This window comes from Sminthopsis crassicaudata, chromosome 1, assembly GCF_048593235.1.
Source record: "Sminthopsis crassicaudata isolate SCR6 chromosome 1, ASM4859323v1, whole genome shotgun sequence".
NCBI classification, from domain to species: domain Eukaryota; kingdom Metazoa; phylum Chordata; class Mammalia; order Dasyuromorphia; family Dasyuridae; genus Sminthopsis; species Sminthopsis crassicaudata.
Window position 1 is genome coordinate 373,616,455 of NC_133617.1, and position 15,446 is coordinate 373,631,900.

The following is a 15,446-nucleotide window of genomic DNA, read 5'->3' on the forward strand; positions in this document are numbered from 1 at the left end:
GTGTTATTATAATTAATAGAAGTGAAACAGTCAAATTAATGGAGAGAAAATGGTGACTTTTGTGGCCCTCTGTAACAAAAACATCCTTAGGGCAACTAGCTGGTATAGTAAATAAAGCATTGACTCTAGAGGTAGCAGGACTTGCATTCAAATTCAGCCCTAGTTCTGTGACTCTGAGCAAGCAACTTAATCTTGATTGCCTTCAAAATAATAACATACTTATTTTTTCATCTGATATTCTTATGTTCCTATTTTCTCTATCTTCAGAATTAATTTATTCATTCAGAGATGGTAACTTGTTTTAAACTGTTTTAAAAGCAAAAGGGAATTGGTATGAAGCTTCTGCCATCCTCCTTTCTTAAGATTACTACAAAGCAATCTGAAAATTCTTTAGGGTTGTGGTTCTTTCTTGGATCCTCAACTGTTTCCTTAGGCACAAGACAAGTAAGACATTCAAAAAGAATTAGTTACTATTATCACCACAGGGAAGAAGCAAGCACTACATCTTTAACCTCCCTCATCTGAAACATAGTTTGAATCTAAAATGAAGTTTTACAGAGTTATGAGTGATGAATATTTGGCAGCAACTATTTAGAATCTTATGAACCTCATATTCTGCATAAATTTCAACTTAAATGTTCTTTTCTAGGCATTGACCTTAAGAGTGCTGAGATATTCTCTTGCATTTTTATAAAGGTCCTATCGAGATATAAACAATTGTTAGGCATACAGACAAGTCATAATTTGGTATTCTTTAGCTTCCTTCCTCTTTTGCTTTCTCCCTCCCTCCCATTCTCTCCTCCTTTCCCTCTCATCCTCTCTCACAAACATGTATTTTCAATTTGAGAAACATTAAATATCTGTCTGCTCTGAGGATATGAACATAGGCAAGATAGAATCTACTTTTAAAACTTTTACACCTCTAATGAGGTGGGATGGGGGAGATATGTTCACAAATAATTATAATAAATAGAGCTAGTATGATAAGTTCAAAGGACAGAGAGAGGTGTGGAGGGAGATGACACCGAGGGAAGGGAATGCAGGTAAGTTCAGGAAAGACTTTACAGGAGAGGTAGCAAAGAATAGGATTTATATTTTTTCTTTTGATTTTCATATATTTGTATGAATAGCATTACAGATTTATTTTATTTTTATATAACCATTGCTTGTAACAGAGAATTAAAGGGGTAGGGAGCAGTTCCACAAATTTAAAGTTTAAAATTTATTTAGATTTTTAAATGGTGAGGCTATACATTTATAAGAAAGGAATTTTTATCAAAATTTCATTCACCCATTTATTGCCATGAATCCAGATGTCCACATCAGAATTCTATAGCAAATGAAGAGGAAGATAAATTTTTAATGAAACAAAAGGGGAATCTTCCTACTAAAGTTATCAGAAACCTTAGACAAGATGACACATTTTAAAAACAATTAGCATTGAGATAGTTACATAAACATTAGTACAGTCCCCCCAAAAATAAATCTTCTCTTATGTTTACCTATTTCCAGTCCTGGCCATGAGACATTTGGCCATTCAGAGCTAGTCTTCGATATTTATCCTACGGTTTGAAACCTGGACAAGCTGGTGAATACCCCTGATCTTTGGTCTGCCTATGGGGGCTGCTTGGGCTGTGGTTTCCCCACAGGAGTCAGTTGCTGTTCTAGATCATCTTAAAACAGATTGTAAATGTCAAAGAATATTAAGGCAGCATTTTTTCCACTTCCCAATTTGGCAAGTCAGATTGTCCAAATGTACCAAAAAAAATTAGAAAATAACCCCCAACTCAACTCCCTATCCCCTCCATATTCCCCCAACACAAATAATCCTCCCACCACCCTCCATACCCCCAAACCACAAACAAATATCAACTGGTCCTGGTGTTTCCATTAACAGTGCACCTAAAGAAACAGCTTAGAGAAAATTAAACAGAATTCAAACAGCATCCACACTGTCCACTTATCCCTAGGGCAATCACTGACTGCCCCATCACTGGTAAAAGAGTCCTTATACAAAGTGGTCTGTTTTTGGCTGCTACTTTAGAGATCTCCTCTGCCTTCTTCTTTTTGGATTTTTCCTCTTGGATCAACAATCTCTGTTGTATCCAGGTTCAGCTTGAAGTAATTGGGCTGAGAATTATCTTTTCCATGTATCTTTAGATAATATGAGGACTCTTCTGACATTGTCATCCTTCCCTAGATGCTTTATGGGCAATAGAAAGAGTGTGATCTAACAATAATACTCAATTTGGAAAGACAAAAATAATATTTAAATTTAAATATTTGTGAATGATACTATTAGTTTTTTCACATTTCAAAATACTATAAAGTGATCTCTTTTTTCACTTAGTTCCTGGCCATTCTTTTGCTGATGTTTATCACTGAAGCAGCAGCTTTTATTTTGGGATTCATTTATCGGGAGAGGGTAAGTAGAATGCTAATATGATTAAGTGACTAGATATTCAGAAGGATCTGATTTCAAATTCAGCCTCAGACATTTAATTGGAACATTAGGCAAGTCACTTAAGCCTATTTGCCTTAGTTTCCTCTTCTATAAAATGAGTTGGAGAAGGAAATGGCAGACTTCTCCAGTCGTCTCTGCCAAGAAAACCCCAAATGGGGTCATGAAGAATTGGATACCAAAAAACGACTAAACAGCAATATACTTCTATGTGCTCATTTAATATCTAGTAAGTGTTCTTAGCCCCATTTCAAGGCACATGGAGAGGTTGCTTCTAAATGACTGGCTAGTGAAAGAGATATTAATGAAAACTTAACAAAAATACCAAATAACTGAGAAAAGGTAGGCAGTTGTATTCTCACAAGTCCAGAGTTTTCCTCTGAGTCATTAAATGTGAATCTTTCAAGGGCATCTATTTTTTAAAAAAAATTTAATTGGATAAGCATATATCTAACTACTACTACTACTACTACTACTACTACTACTACTACTACTACTACTACTACTACTACTACTTACTACTATTAATTGCTTTGCTGGCTCTGGTCATATCAAGACAAAAACTAAATCAGTGTTTCTTGTCAGAAAGCATGTAGCTGACCCCTTGTATTTGATTACTGGTATCTTTAGTAATCTATAATTTCTCAACGTTTCATTGTCTTTTTTTCTCTGGCCAGCTAGCTCTAAATTTTAGCCTCAAAAAAACTTTACATGCCTACATTTTCATTTGGATGTATCCTGGTATATACCTCTTTTTGTAAGTCTCATTAGGTTTTTTAGTTGTGAAATTCAGAAAGAAACTATTCCTCTTTTTGATATATCACCTACTTGGAGGCAAGTGGGGGGAGTTTGGGATGAGGAGAACGGCCTGAGAAAAGATCAAGATATAGGTTATGGGTCCTCTTAGCTGTGGGTTATGCAGCCAGACCTAGAGTAGGGCAAATGGGGTTTTGTGCCAAAGAATAGAAACATTTTAAATGATGGTTTTTAAAGAATATGTTATTGGAAAGTTTGTCACATTTATATTCTGATAGCTCCTTTAGCATCATTAAGACTAATTGCCAAGATTAATTAATTAAACTAGAAAGTTACCAGATGACATGCTTCCTCCTCCTGATAGTAGCACACTAGACATGTCTTACTCTATTTCTTTCCCCATAGGCAATGGCTTTCTACTCATGATCTCACAATGTCCTAGAGTCTTTGTGTCTCCTTCTCAAGATTTCAATGTTCTTGTCCCCTTCCTCTTATTTCCATTGATTTGAGGGCATGTTTAGTGCTGCTATCTCTGAATGTCAGAATCATTAGCTACTACACCTCTTTTACCTATTTAACTATTTTTATAGATCATTTTTATATCATCTTCATTTCTGAGTACATTTTTCCCTTTCTCCCTTCCCTTATCTTGAGTCAGTCATCATTTGTAATTCAGATTTTTTAAAAGGATGGAGAAAGGGTTTTTAGTAAAATCAACCAGTTAGGTGACTCAGTAGAAAGAACACTGGGCCTAGAATCAGGAAAGCTTGAGTTCACATCTGGCCTTTAACATATACTGTGTGACCCTGGCAAAGTCCTTTAACTTATTTGTCTTTGGGGCAGCTAGGTGGCGCAGTGGATAGAGCACCAGCCTTGAATTCAGGAGGACCCGAGTTCAAATCTGATCTCAGACACTTAACACTTCCTAGCTGTGGGACCCTGGGCAAGTCACTTAACCCCAGCCTCAGGGAAAACAAAATTAAAAAAAAAAATTTTTTTTTGGTACATTTGTCTTTACTCCTTGAAAAAGGAAATAACAAACCAGTATGTTTACCTAGAAAACCTCATGGATAAAGTGACCTACAGGGTCACTTTAACCTCTATGTATACTACTACTGAGCAACAGCAGCAAAAAAAAAAAAAAAAAAAAAAAAAAAAAAAAAATCAATACATGTCAACAGAATCTGACAGACAGCAGTATTCTACAGTTACAAGCCCCTGTCTTTTCAAAAAAGCAAGTGGGGTACAATCTTGTCAGCTCTTCTCCCGAGCCAAGTTTCTTGGGGATCATTGTCATTGTTCTATCCACTTAGATTGTTGTAATCATTATATATTTCCCCCTAGTTTTGCTTATTTTACTTTGCAATCACAATTGCAAATATATCTTCCCATGCTTCTTTGAATTCTTCATGTTAATATTTTTTTTGGTACTATATATATTCTATGATATTCCTTCCAAACCCAATGTCCTGTTCTCAAACTGCATTCTCCTTGATCTCTCTTCAGACTTTGATATTGTTCTTTCTTCTTGACTCTCTCTTCTCTCTGTGTTTTGGGGACAATACTCTCTCCTGATTTTCTTCCTGCCTATCTGATTGCTTCTTCTCTGTCTCCTTTGCTGGATTCTCTTTTGTTGAGGTTCAGAAGGAGACCCCAAGATGTTGGAGTCAACATATTCATGCTTCAAAGTATCTCAAAAGAATTGTCAGGCTTGAATCCATCTCCCAAGTCAAGGGACAAAGTTTGTTGTAATTGAAATGCCAATTGAAGCAGGATAAGTTCCAAAAGGATTTGGCAAAGAACCAGGAGCAAGAAGAAAAATTTATAGGAAAAGACAGAGCGATCCAGTTCTTCATGTCACTGAAATGTTAATTTTATGACCCAGAGATAGTGCTGAAAAGTGGTCTATTCACTATTGTCTCAGGAACTTGGTTTTCACTGACCAGCAGATTATTTTTGTAGGTCTATCCTGAGACTGGATGACTTTAGAATCATTGGCAGACAGATTGTTAGAACAATAGAACTCTTAAGATCAGGGGAGGATCACTACTATATTTCCCTGTATCTCCTTCACTTCTAGATCATACACTCTAATAATGTAAGTATTCCTCAGAATTCTGTCTTGGGTCCATTTGGTGATCTCATAGATTTAATTACTATTTTTGAAGATAACTCTCAAATCTACCTCTCCAGGCCAAAATACTCTTAATTGACCTACAGTCTCAAATCTCCAATTGCCTTTTAGACATCTCCATCTGGGATATCCAGTAGAAAACTTAAACTCAACATGTCCAAAACTGAACTCATTATTTCTTTCCTCAAATTCTGTCCCTCTCCTCCCCCCCCCCCCCACTTCCCTATTACTAGAGAGGGCAATATCTTTTTCCTAATTGTTTAGGTTTAAAACATAGAAGTCACTCTGGATTTCATTACTCATTTTCTAAAAATGCTGGACTCCTCATTATCTCTTATCTTCCCCCTCCCCCCCAAAAAAATATGCAAGTTGTTGCCAAGACCTGTTGATTTCACTTTAGCAAGATCTCTAGAATACAGGGTTTCTCCTCTCTTGTGACATTGCCATCACCGTAATGTAGACTCTTGTTACTTTACACAGTAATATTGCAATAGTGGGTCTATCTTCTTCAGTCAGACTTCTGGTGGGTCTACCTGCCTCTAGTGTCTATCTTTTCTGGTCCATCCTCCATTCAGCTACTAAAGTAATTTTCCTAAAATGCAGGTCTGATTACGTCTCACTCCTTAACCCCCAACTCAGTAAATTCCATTGGCATATTGCCTCAAATGTTCTTTATAACCTGTCCTCCTCCCATTTCTAAATCTTCTCATACCTTGCTCCTCAATACATACCCTTTAATCTAACTTCCTAACAAGAACAAGATACTCTCATCTCTGGCATTTTCTCTCACTGCCTAACACATAGTAGGTGCTTAGTAAATGTTTATTGATTTATTCAAATGCCACACTTTGTAGCCATTTTCTCATTGATGGGCATCCCAGATTTTTTCCACTTCTTAAGTCCTGAGAATCTATGAAATGCTTTATGAGGTACCATATTAGGATAAATGCTAATTGATGAAGGTATAAGTATATAGTTAGTTCTATTAGAGTTGGGAGAATTTTTAAAATATTGACAATGACCCCTTAATTTTATCAGAGGTATTACTTAACTTTTCCTTATTTGGATCTTGAGAGGCTACTTTATAATAATTTACATAATTAAACAAGAGCTATTTTGTAATAAGAGAATACAGATATTTCTATCTGTTCATATAGGTATATATGTGCTTATCTATATGCACATAGATAAGCACACATACGTATATATACATATCTACACATATTTTAAATTTCAGGTAGTGGCAGAGGTACAAGAGACTATGGATGAACTTTTTCAGTCATATGGTAAGGAAAACCCAGAGACAGAAATGGTGGATTTCTGGCAATCTCAGGTATGTATCTGTTAAGTAATTATTAATAACAATAACTACCTAATAATGTCTTATAAGGTATATGGAATGTCCTAAAAATCTTAGTGTAGTTTTCAGCTATTAAAAACTATTAATAGTTAAAAACCACACTAAGAAAACTATTAGCATTTTGACCTTACCAAAAGATTAAGAAAATTATACTAATATAAAGTTTTTGAAATTTTTCATTTCTTTTTACTTTGCAAATGAATAAAAAACTGACTGATCTTTTTTTAAGAATGTTTTTCAAGGATCTCTGGTTTCATCACTCTGCTGGTGCAAATTTCAGGCCCTCTATACACTAGTAGACAGACTTCTGGGTTGCTATATCTGGAAATACTCATCATTTCTAGGTCAGTCTTCTGGCGATTCCAGTCTCTTCTCACCTAACTAGACTAGTCCTGAGCCCATATCCTTTCATTTTGGTTATATCAGAGCATGCTCTTTGCTTGCCTAATGTTCTAAAACCCAGAGACACCTCTAGACCTCAGCAGTAGTTGGATTTTTTTCAATCAATAGTTATTTATTGATCATTTCCACATCCCACTACTATAAGATACAAAGAATACAGCTCCTACCTTTAGTTCCTACTCTTCCTCTAAGAGATTAATTTCCAATAGCCTATGCATTGCAAAAGATTCCAAGTTCAAATTGGTACTACCCAGAATATATAAAACACCATTTCAATCTTGTCCCCAAGACTTTTGCCGCTGATGTCTTCTGATTTCTGAATAATGTGGTTTGTTCTTTCTTTGTATATTGATCTCAATTTGAAATATAACAACAAACACACACCATCAGATAAATTTTAAGTCAGCCAGAGAATTAATAGAGTCCCAGGGCATTATCTGGGGGCACTCAAAATGCTTTGTTTAAAGTTAAATCTGACATCTTTATAATAAAAAAACCATAAATAGCTAGAATTGTTCATATTAATTTGACTTTAGGATCATTTGAAGATACCAGATAATTTACTTTTTTTGTGTTTGTAACATACCTATATATATATATATATATATATATATATACAAATATTATCATTTTTACTAAAAAGGAAGCTTTGTATAGTAGATAAATGGGCCTTAAAATCAGGAAAACCTAGAATCCCACTTAGACACATTGGATCTGCAATCCTGGTAAACTTTAACATTTCAATGCCCCAGGCAACCCTCTTAAGATTATTAAGTGGCAAAACACTTGCTAACCTGAATTGATAGAGGAAATTTCCTATAAATCCAGATCCTTTCTCCCCTCCTCCCAAAAAAGTAATTTATTAATGATTTTACATGTAGGAAATGGTAATGTTTGCTTTTAAAAATTATTTGAAGGCACATTTCTAAGGAAAAATCAACTGCTTCTCATTCTATTTCAGTTTCAATGCTGTGGTGTTAAAAACTACACTGACTGGATTAATAGAGAGTGGTTCAACCGCACAGGAAATAACAGTGTCCCTCAGAGTTGCTGCAAACAAGAATTTAAGAATTGCAGTGGACTCCTCAGTGAGCCTCAAGAACTGAACACAGAGGTAAGGCTCACCTTGAATCCAAAAAAACATTTCTATTCTTCTAGATATTTTGCCTGGAGAAATGATACATCTGATTTGGGGAGTGGAATGGGAGAGGGTAGACTGTACCAGACCAGTTATTTCACTGATTATATAGGAAATTTTCCTTTGAAGAAACTCTTTGTCAGTGCATATTGGCAACAGTTTGGGAATCTATTATCCTGGAGAGTTGACAAGGCATGGAGAGATTAAGTGACTTATGCTTGGCCATGGGTCAGTAGGTTTCAGAGATCTGACTGACAATCAGGTCTTCCTAACTCTGAGGCCATCTCTCCTTCCTTTATGCCTTGCTGCTTCTTTGTGAGCCTGATTTTATATGTTAAAGTCCAACTTGACCGTTTTTGCATGTGGGCAAATGATCAATAAGGAAACAATGCCCCCTTAAAGGATTGATGGTTGTAGATTTGATATGTATTCCTTAATCCAAATGAAAACTATATGGAGTTAGAAAAAATTATACATAGTTTATCCCCTACCCACCCCCAAACTATTTCATACAATTTGTAATTTTTCTCTAGTGTTAATATTTCCTCATAGATAATGACCCTCTGAAACTCTATAGAATGATTAATAGAAGGGTCATAAATTGTATGAGATTTTTTAAAGAGAGAAATATTCCTAGAAGAAATGGCAAGAAATAGGACTCCTCCTGTCATATGTTATTATATTATGTTAGACACTTACACTACAATACAATTAACTAAAAGAGTGAATATGATTGCTTCCAAGCTAGTTCAATAACTTCCTAAGAGATGATATGTTTGGAGATGTTTCTTTATTTTAAAATATTTTTTACAAACTTAAAATACCCCCAAAAAGGAGCATTTTAATATATACATATAGCAGAACACAAAAGAGTATTTTATATGAAATCAGGAATATCTATTTCATATGCTTGCTTTTTTATCAAGTATATATACAGTGCTACATTTCATGTGGTACCTTTCAAACTATCCTACTTAGCTTTATTTCTGAGCTTTCTATTGTTTTCATCTGTACATTTAAAAAGAGTTATTATAGCCTCCTTTTTTGGTCATCTCTGTTGCTAGGCTTTCTTCCCCCTTTAATTTCTTCTTTTCCCCATTAAAAGCTGAGGGGGAAAAAAGAGGCTTGTAACAAACAGTCAAGTAAAATTAACCCACCCAGTGACCATGGCAAATATGTGTGTGTATGTTTATATATATTTTTTTCCTGCACTTTAAATCAATCACCTTTTTAACAGGTGGGTAATGCATTTAAAAAAACATTCTGAGAAGGGATTCTTTAGGCTTCATGAAACTGCCAGACAGTTCTACAATGGAAAAAAAAGTTTTTAAAAAAAGTTTTGTGGCTCTTTATTATTTTGATCAAAGTTTTGAAGGCTTTCAAATTTGTTTTTCTTTATAATGTTTCTGTGCTTGTATAAACTGTGCCCTGGGCTCTGATCACTTCATCCTGCATCAGTTTTTACTATCCAGAATTCTGTGAAATATCATGTCTTTTGTCATTTCTTTATGGTACAGTTAATATTTCTCTAAAATAGTTATCTATAAGACCATTAAAGGCACTTCCAGTCAATTCCTTTTGAGTTTGATGTATTTCTATACCAGCTGTGTGGATATGAGTGTGTGCAAGCCTTGAATGTTTCAGAAAAGGTGATGCTCATCTACTGTCCACTCTTCTCTGAACTCCTACTTCTATGTTTATTTACTTTTGAGAAATGAGTTCTACTCCCTTCTTCTCTTTTACATTAATTTATTAATTTATAATTTATTGTAATTTATTAATTACATTTAATTGTAATGTAGCTTTATCATCCTCCCTTCTCTTTTCTTCTAAAAACCCTTATAACAACCAACGCATCTTTATGTAATTTAAAAAAATTGTCATCGTCTAAAGTTCTGAGTAATATGTGTTTGTTGTTCTCTTATTAAAAGGCATTAAAAGCATCTTAAACAATTCCTTCCAATTGCACAAATAAATTTACCTTCCTATGTTTTTCTGGATTCATATTTGTATTTTAAAGTTCCTACTAAGTTTTGATTGTTTCATCAGAAATGCTTTGAAGTTTTTTATTCCACAAAAGGTTCATTTTCTCCCTTTAGGATCAATCATATTTAAGCTTTTCAGGGTAAATTATTCTTGTTTGTAAATCTGTTACCTTTAGTCATTTGGAATTCAATAGTCTATATCTTTTCTTATGTTTGGTGATCATTCTAACTGTTATTCCTTGGTACTTGAACTGTTTCTTTTTGGGTGGTTTGTAGGACAGTTTTCCTTTCTATATCTTGACTTTTCCCCATTGCAGATTTCATATATTGCAGGTTGGCATAAGAAATTAATGGGAATGTTTTGGGAGTTTTGCAGAAGCCACAGGACAACATGTGAAAGATAGCAGCTAATGCATCTTGGAAGGGATAATTGTGTTCCCCCCCGCCCCCCTTTAACATGGAAGTCTCTGGATTTCCCAGCATTCTTGGGAGATTTTCCCTTTGAAGTTTCCTTCAGGAGGTGATCAGATTTACTTTGTCCTCTGGATTTAGTACAGACGTTCATATTCATAGTGCATGAACTTGTTTTTACTATTTCAATAATTGCATTTCAATAAAATTGGTTTCTTTTGTAATCCTAGTATTTTATTTTATGCATTAAAAAAAACAAAACATTCTGAGAAGGGGTCCTTAGGCTTCATGAAATTGCCAGTTCTGCAACAGAAAAAAAAAAAGTTTAAAAACTACTGTTCTAATACATTTTTGGCAGTTTTCATTATTTATTGAAATGTATTATGAAGCTTTTAGAAAGAAATTTATCATTTCAGGGAGTCTTAAATTTGTCTCTCATGAAATTTTCAAGGAAGTTGTTTTTGATACAGAAAACTCATCTTTTCTTTTAAAACTTGATCTTGTTCTAATATTCCTTATTGTATAAAGTCATTGTTTCCTCTTTGATCTATTCTAGGTTTTAGGGGATTCCATGTCTTCTGTAGTATTTACCATTTCTCTTTTAAGCTATTTATTATCCTTCCAATTATTTTCTCCAGAACTTATATTTCATCTTTCATTTCCTGTTTAATTTTCATAGTCTTTGTGGAAAATCTATTTTTTTCTTTTAAATATTTGCATAGCCATAATACACAACAATCAATCAATAGCAACAAGCATGGGTAACTAACAAAACAAAGTTAGCTATTTACAAAAAGAACACCTGTGTGAGAGAAAGAAAGAGAGAAAACACAGCTTTACCCATTAGCATATACATAAAACTAAAAACAGACACTATTATAGCAAATTAAACAATCTAGTAAAATAAGCACAATAGCAAAATAAGAAACAAGCATACTCAAAGATATAATGATACATATGTATAGTAGTAAACATAGGTAATTACATTCAAGACACGTTTCACAGGAGCAGTTCTTGTTGCCTAAAAAAAAAAAGGTGTAACTATGTCTTCATAGTTACTAGTAACAATATAACTTGACCTAGATTTTGGTCAAATAGACTTAGTTTTCTTGTTAATGACTGATCCTCTAGACCAGAACTAATAGATTGTGGTATGAGCTAACCAAGAGGATCATTATAGACTAGAGTGTCCACACTTATCTAATTGGTTGCCAGTACATTATTGCTTCATTGATTGAATCTGTATCTAATAGAATCTCTAGCAATTGGCAAGAAAAAAGTTGGTCTGGGTTCAATTCTCTTGCCTTTATAACAATACACATTATCTCCTTCATTGAATACTTCACTTTCAGTGCTCATATCTGGATCAGGAATTCTTTGTATATCAGATTAAGGAGTCCTGTACTAATGGCCTTTTTTTTTTTTTTTTAGGGGGGGGGGTGCCTCAGGTTATATCTTGTTATGTTTATTCCAGATAAACAGAGGTATGCTATGCTTTAATATAATATAGGGACTTCGATTTTACCACATAGGGAAGAGATCCACAGGGCAACATAAAGGTTTGGGGAAAATGCCTTGGGTGGGGGGGTGTCTTAAGTCTTTCTAGGTATTTCATTTTTTTCTTCTCACCAGGGTTGTGCTGGGGTAATGGAATTACGCATAAAGGAACTTATCAATTACATCATGATTGTCATCCTAGGATTTGCTGTTGTAAAGGTATTTGCCTGAATTTTCTAGATGAATTTTCTCTAAAAGTACCTTATTCAGAGTTGTAACTAAGATGTTATGACTAGAATATTGCCCAAAATGTTGGCATTTAAGGAATGCCTCCATCCCATAGTGGCCCAGAAACTACAGTTCCATGCTATTATGTATTTCTTGTTTCCTTCCCATTGCCTTGGCATCACAAGGTACCACCTTCCAAGGCTCATCTTCTCCGCCAAAGTCCATTAGACTATCTATACTTTAATTTTTAAGATAAAGAATAAGTTCCTGGATTAAGAATCAGGATAAATCTTTTAAAATAAATATTGTATAAAATATCATAGTAGCATTTAACAACAGTGAGAATATATCAGAAGAGATAGGCAAAGAACTCCAAAAAATGAAGCACAAAGGAGTGCTTGCTGAGTCCTGCAGTTCTTTCTTGGTGTATTTACTTTAAAAATGTAAATGAGTCCCTGAGAAATCCTTTTCTTTTTCAGTTTTTTGGAATGCTGAGCATCTTAGTGATTGCATGCAAGAAAGAAGAGAATGGCTACCAACCTTTGAACTCTGGAGTGTTTGCTTGAAAAGACATGAGAAAATGAAACTTCACTGAATCATTCAAACACAAGTGGCTTTTACAGACTGACCCCAAAGAATATTAAAACCCTATGGATAAATATTTTTATTCATATGGACTGAAGATGATAAGCTCTGGAATTTGTCATTCCTTACCACTCTATTCTCTCTTCCCACTCTGACACACAATCAGCAATGTACATGAAAAAATAAGACTTGATTAATTGGATTTACATTTAAGTCCCCTAGAATTAATATGATCTGAAAAAATACATTAATGGGGGACAGTTATAGTTCCACAGGAATAGTGCTATAAATGAGCGACAGATGTAATACTGGGGATTTGGGTCTTGATGGTGAAATTCTATATGATTATGACAACTTTATGACTATTGGGACTTAGCTTTTAAAATTATGAAATATTTCAACTGTACCTGGGGCTCAAATTGGCACATCATACACCTAATTGGGTTGTTTAGAACACTAAATTAAGTTATAACAAAATTGTTAAAATGCTAACCTATTGATTTTATTTGATTCAGTTGTATTGTTTTGACAAAAGATTATCACTGATGCTCTCAGTGTGAAAGACATACCCAATTTTACTGTCACAAAATTATATGTCACAGAATTACAAATCAAAAAGAGTTCAAAGAGATTTCAGAGTCATTCTAAATCTAACTTATTGGTATTTGAGAATCCTCTTGAACAACATTCACTTTAGAGAATAAGTTTTTTAGGAAAGAGAATAGCCGAAACTTTTTTTTCACATTATGTAAAAGTTGTCTTGTTAGATGAGTTCTTTTATTTTAAATGTAACATTCCTGTAACCGTACTTTTCAAGCAGCAAAGAAAGGAAATGTGAATTGAGTTTAAAACATTCTAAAGTTTTTCTTGCTAAGGATGATAGGCTGATTAGGTCATTCTGGTTAACTATCAATTCTTTTGTTAACAAATTATAGACTTTTCTTTCCCCTTTTTTTCTAGCTTTCCTTTTTTCTTCTTCCTCTCCCATTGTCCAGATGTTTAAACAATTCTAATATGATTACCATGAAAGGTTAATCCTAGTTTCTTTTTTCTATCCTGAACTAGTTCACCTTTATTTGGATTTAAAAAAAAAAAGTGGCCCTCTGTCCTGAGGGGCTTTCCACATTGGTACCAGACTTAATGTGGACACCTGATTCACCCTGAGAGGTCCACCAATCTTAATCTCCCCAGCTAGTACCATTCTGCTTGGCCAAATTTTAGCCATGTTTATGTTCACAATTGTCCTGTATCTTTCATCTCATTTTGGATTTTGAAATATGAAGATTTATTTAGACTCATATACATAGATAAATCAATTACAATGTTTATCAGATTACAATAAAATGTTTCTTAAGGACTTATGACTACCTGAAAAACAGACTTTAATACACTTTTCTCCTAAGGAAATAGACTTCTTTTATATGAGAAGATTTTATCTTAAGATTAGTAGCTTAAACTTTTTTTTTTTTTAAAGATATGGATACCTTTTAGATTTTAGACAGTTATAAAAAGACCTCTGTGGCTTTCAGAGTTCAGGTTTTAAATTATTCATTTACTTTTGAAGTATTAGAGAGTTAGAATTATTTTATATGAAGCTGATACTTTAGATAACAAAAAACCCAGCAATTGTCTTAAATAAAATATATGTAGAGGCTTTCTAAACAATGTTCTATTAAAGGAATAAGTTGCTTTGCACATAATTTCTCATGTTTCTCCTGGCTAATTGTGCAATTATTCTTATTCTGATATCTCTGGTATGTCACTAGGTAATTAATTTTTTTTATGTAAACTTTCATGTACTGAGCACTATCTTTACTAATTCTTGAAAAATGACCTTGGAGAGTAATTTTAACAAACTAATAAAATATATAACATCTAAATATATTTTCAATTACTGTTTCCTTATTCTCATGGATACATTAAAAAAAAGAGTTAAAATATGTGTCAAACTTATATGTCACTAGGACACATGAATACAAGCATAATAATGAACATTAATTGGGGTTCTAATATCTGTAGCATGGTGCAGTGGAAAGAGTTTTGGAGTAGGAGGACCTGGATTCATATCCAATTCCATGTGAACCCTGGCTAAATCAATCTTCTTACTTCTATAATTGAGGGGGTTGGACTAGATGGTCTCTAAAATCCTTTTCAACTCTCAATCCATTAACTAAATATAAATTTTGCTTTTATTTAGCTTCATAATTTCTCATTTTATTTTATTTTTAAAATTAATTTTATCATTATAATTTTTGACAGTACATATGCAATTTCTCATTTTATAGAACACAAAATTATAATCATTAGATATGTGATATCAATTGATATTAAGTGCTTATTTATGGAACACTAGTCATTTAATTGGGGTCCTAATAACTACACCTGAGGATTAATGTGTTGGGGATTTTTTAAAAAGCAAAAGCTTCTTTAACAAGTACATATTCTATTATTGTTCTATAAGAGAAATGATCAGCAGGATAATTTCAGAA

At 33.7% G+C, this 15,446-nt stretch overlaps 1 protein-coding gene across 3 annotated transcripts in view; it reads left to right on the forward strand.

Annotated features, from left to right (window-relative positions):
• Nucleotides 1-14,837, forward strand: part of LOC141549651 (tetraspanin-36-like) — a 70,864-nt gene extending 56,027 nt beyond the window's left edge. For all 3 annotated transcript variants that reach the window (XM_074279365.1, XM_074279366.1, XM_074279367.1), the window contains 5 exons: nt 2,351-2,425; nt 6,589-6,684; nt 8,075-8,227; nt 12,280-12,363; nt 12,852-14,837. In XM_074279365.1, coding sequence (XP_074135466.1) covers nt 2,351-2,425; nt 6,589-6,684; nt 8,075-8,227; nt 12,280-12,363; nt 12,852-12,938 — 495 coding nt within the window. In that variant the 3' untranslated portion in view covers nt 12,939-14,837. The remainder of the gene's footprint in view (nt 1-2,350; nt 2,426-6,588; nt 6,685-8,074; nt 8,228-12,279; nt 12,364-12,851) is intronic.
• The last annotated feature ends 609 nt before the right edge of the window (nt 14,838-15,446 follow it).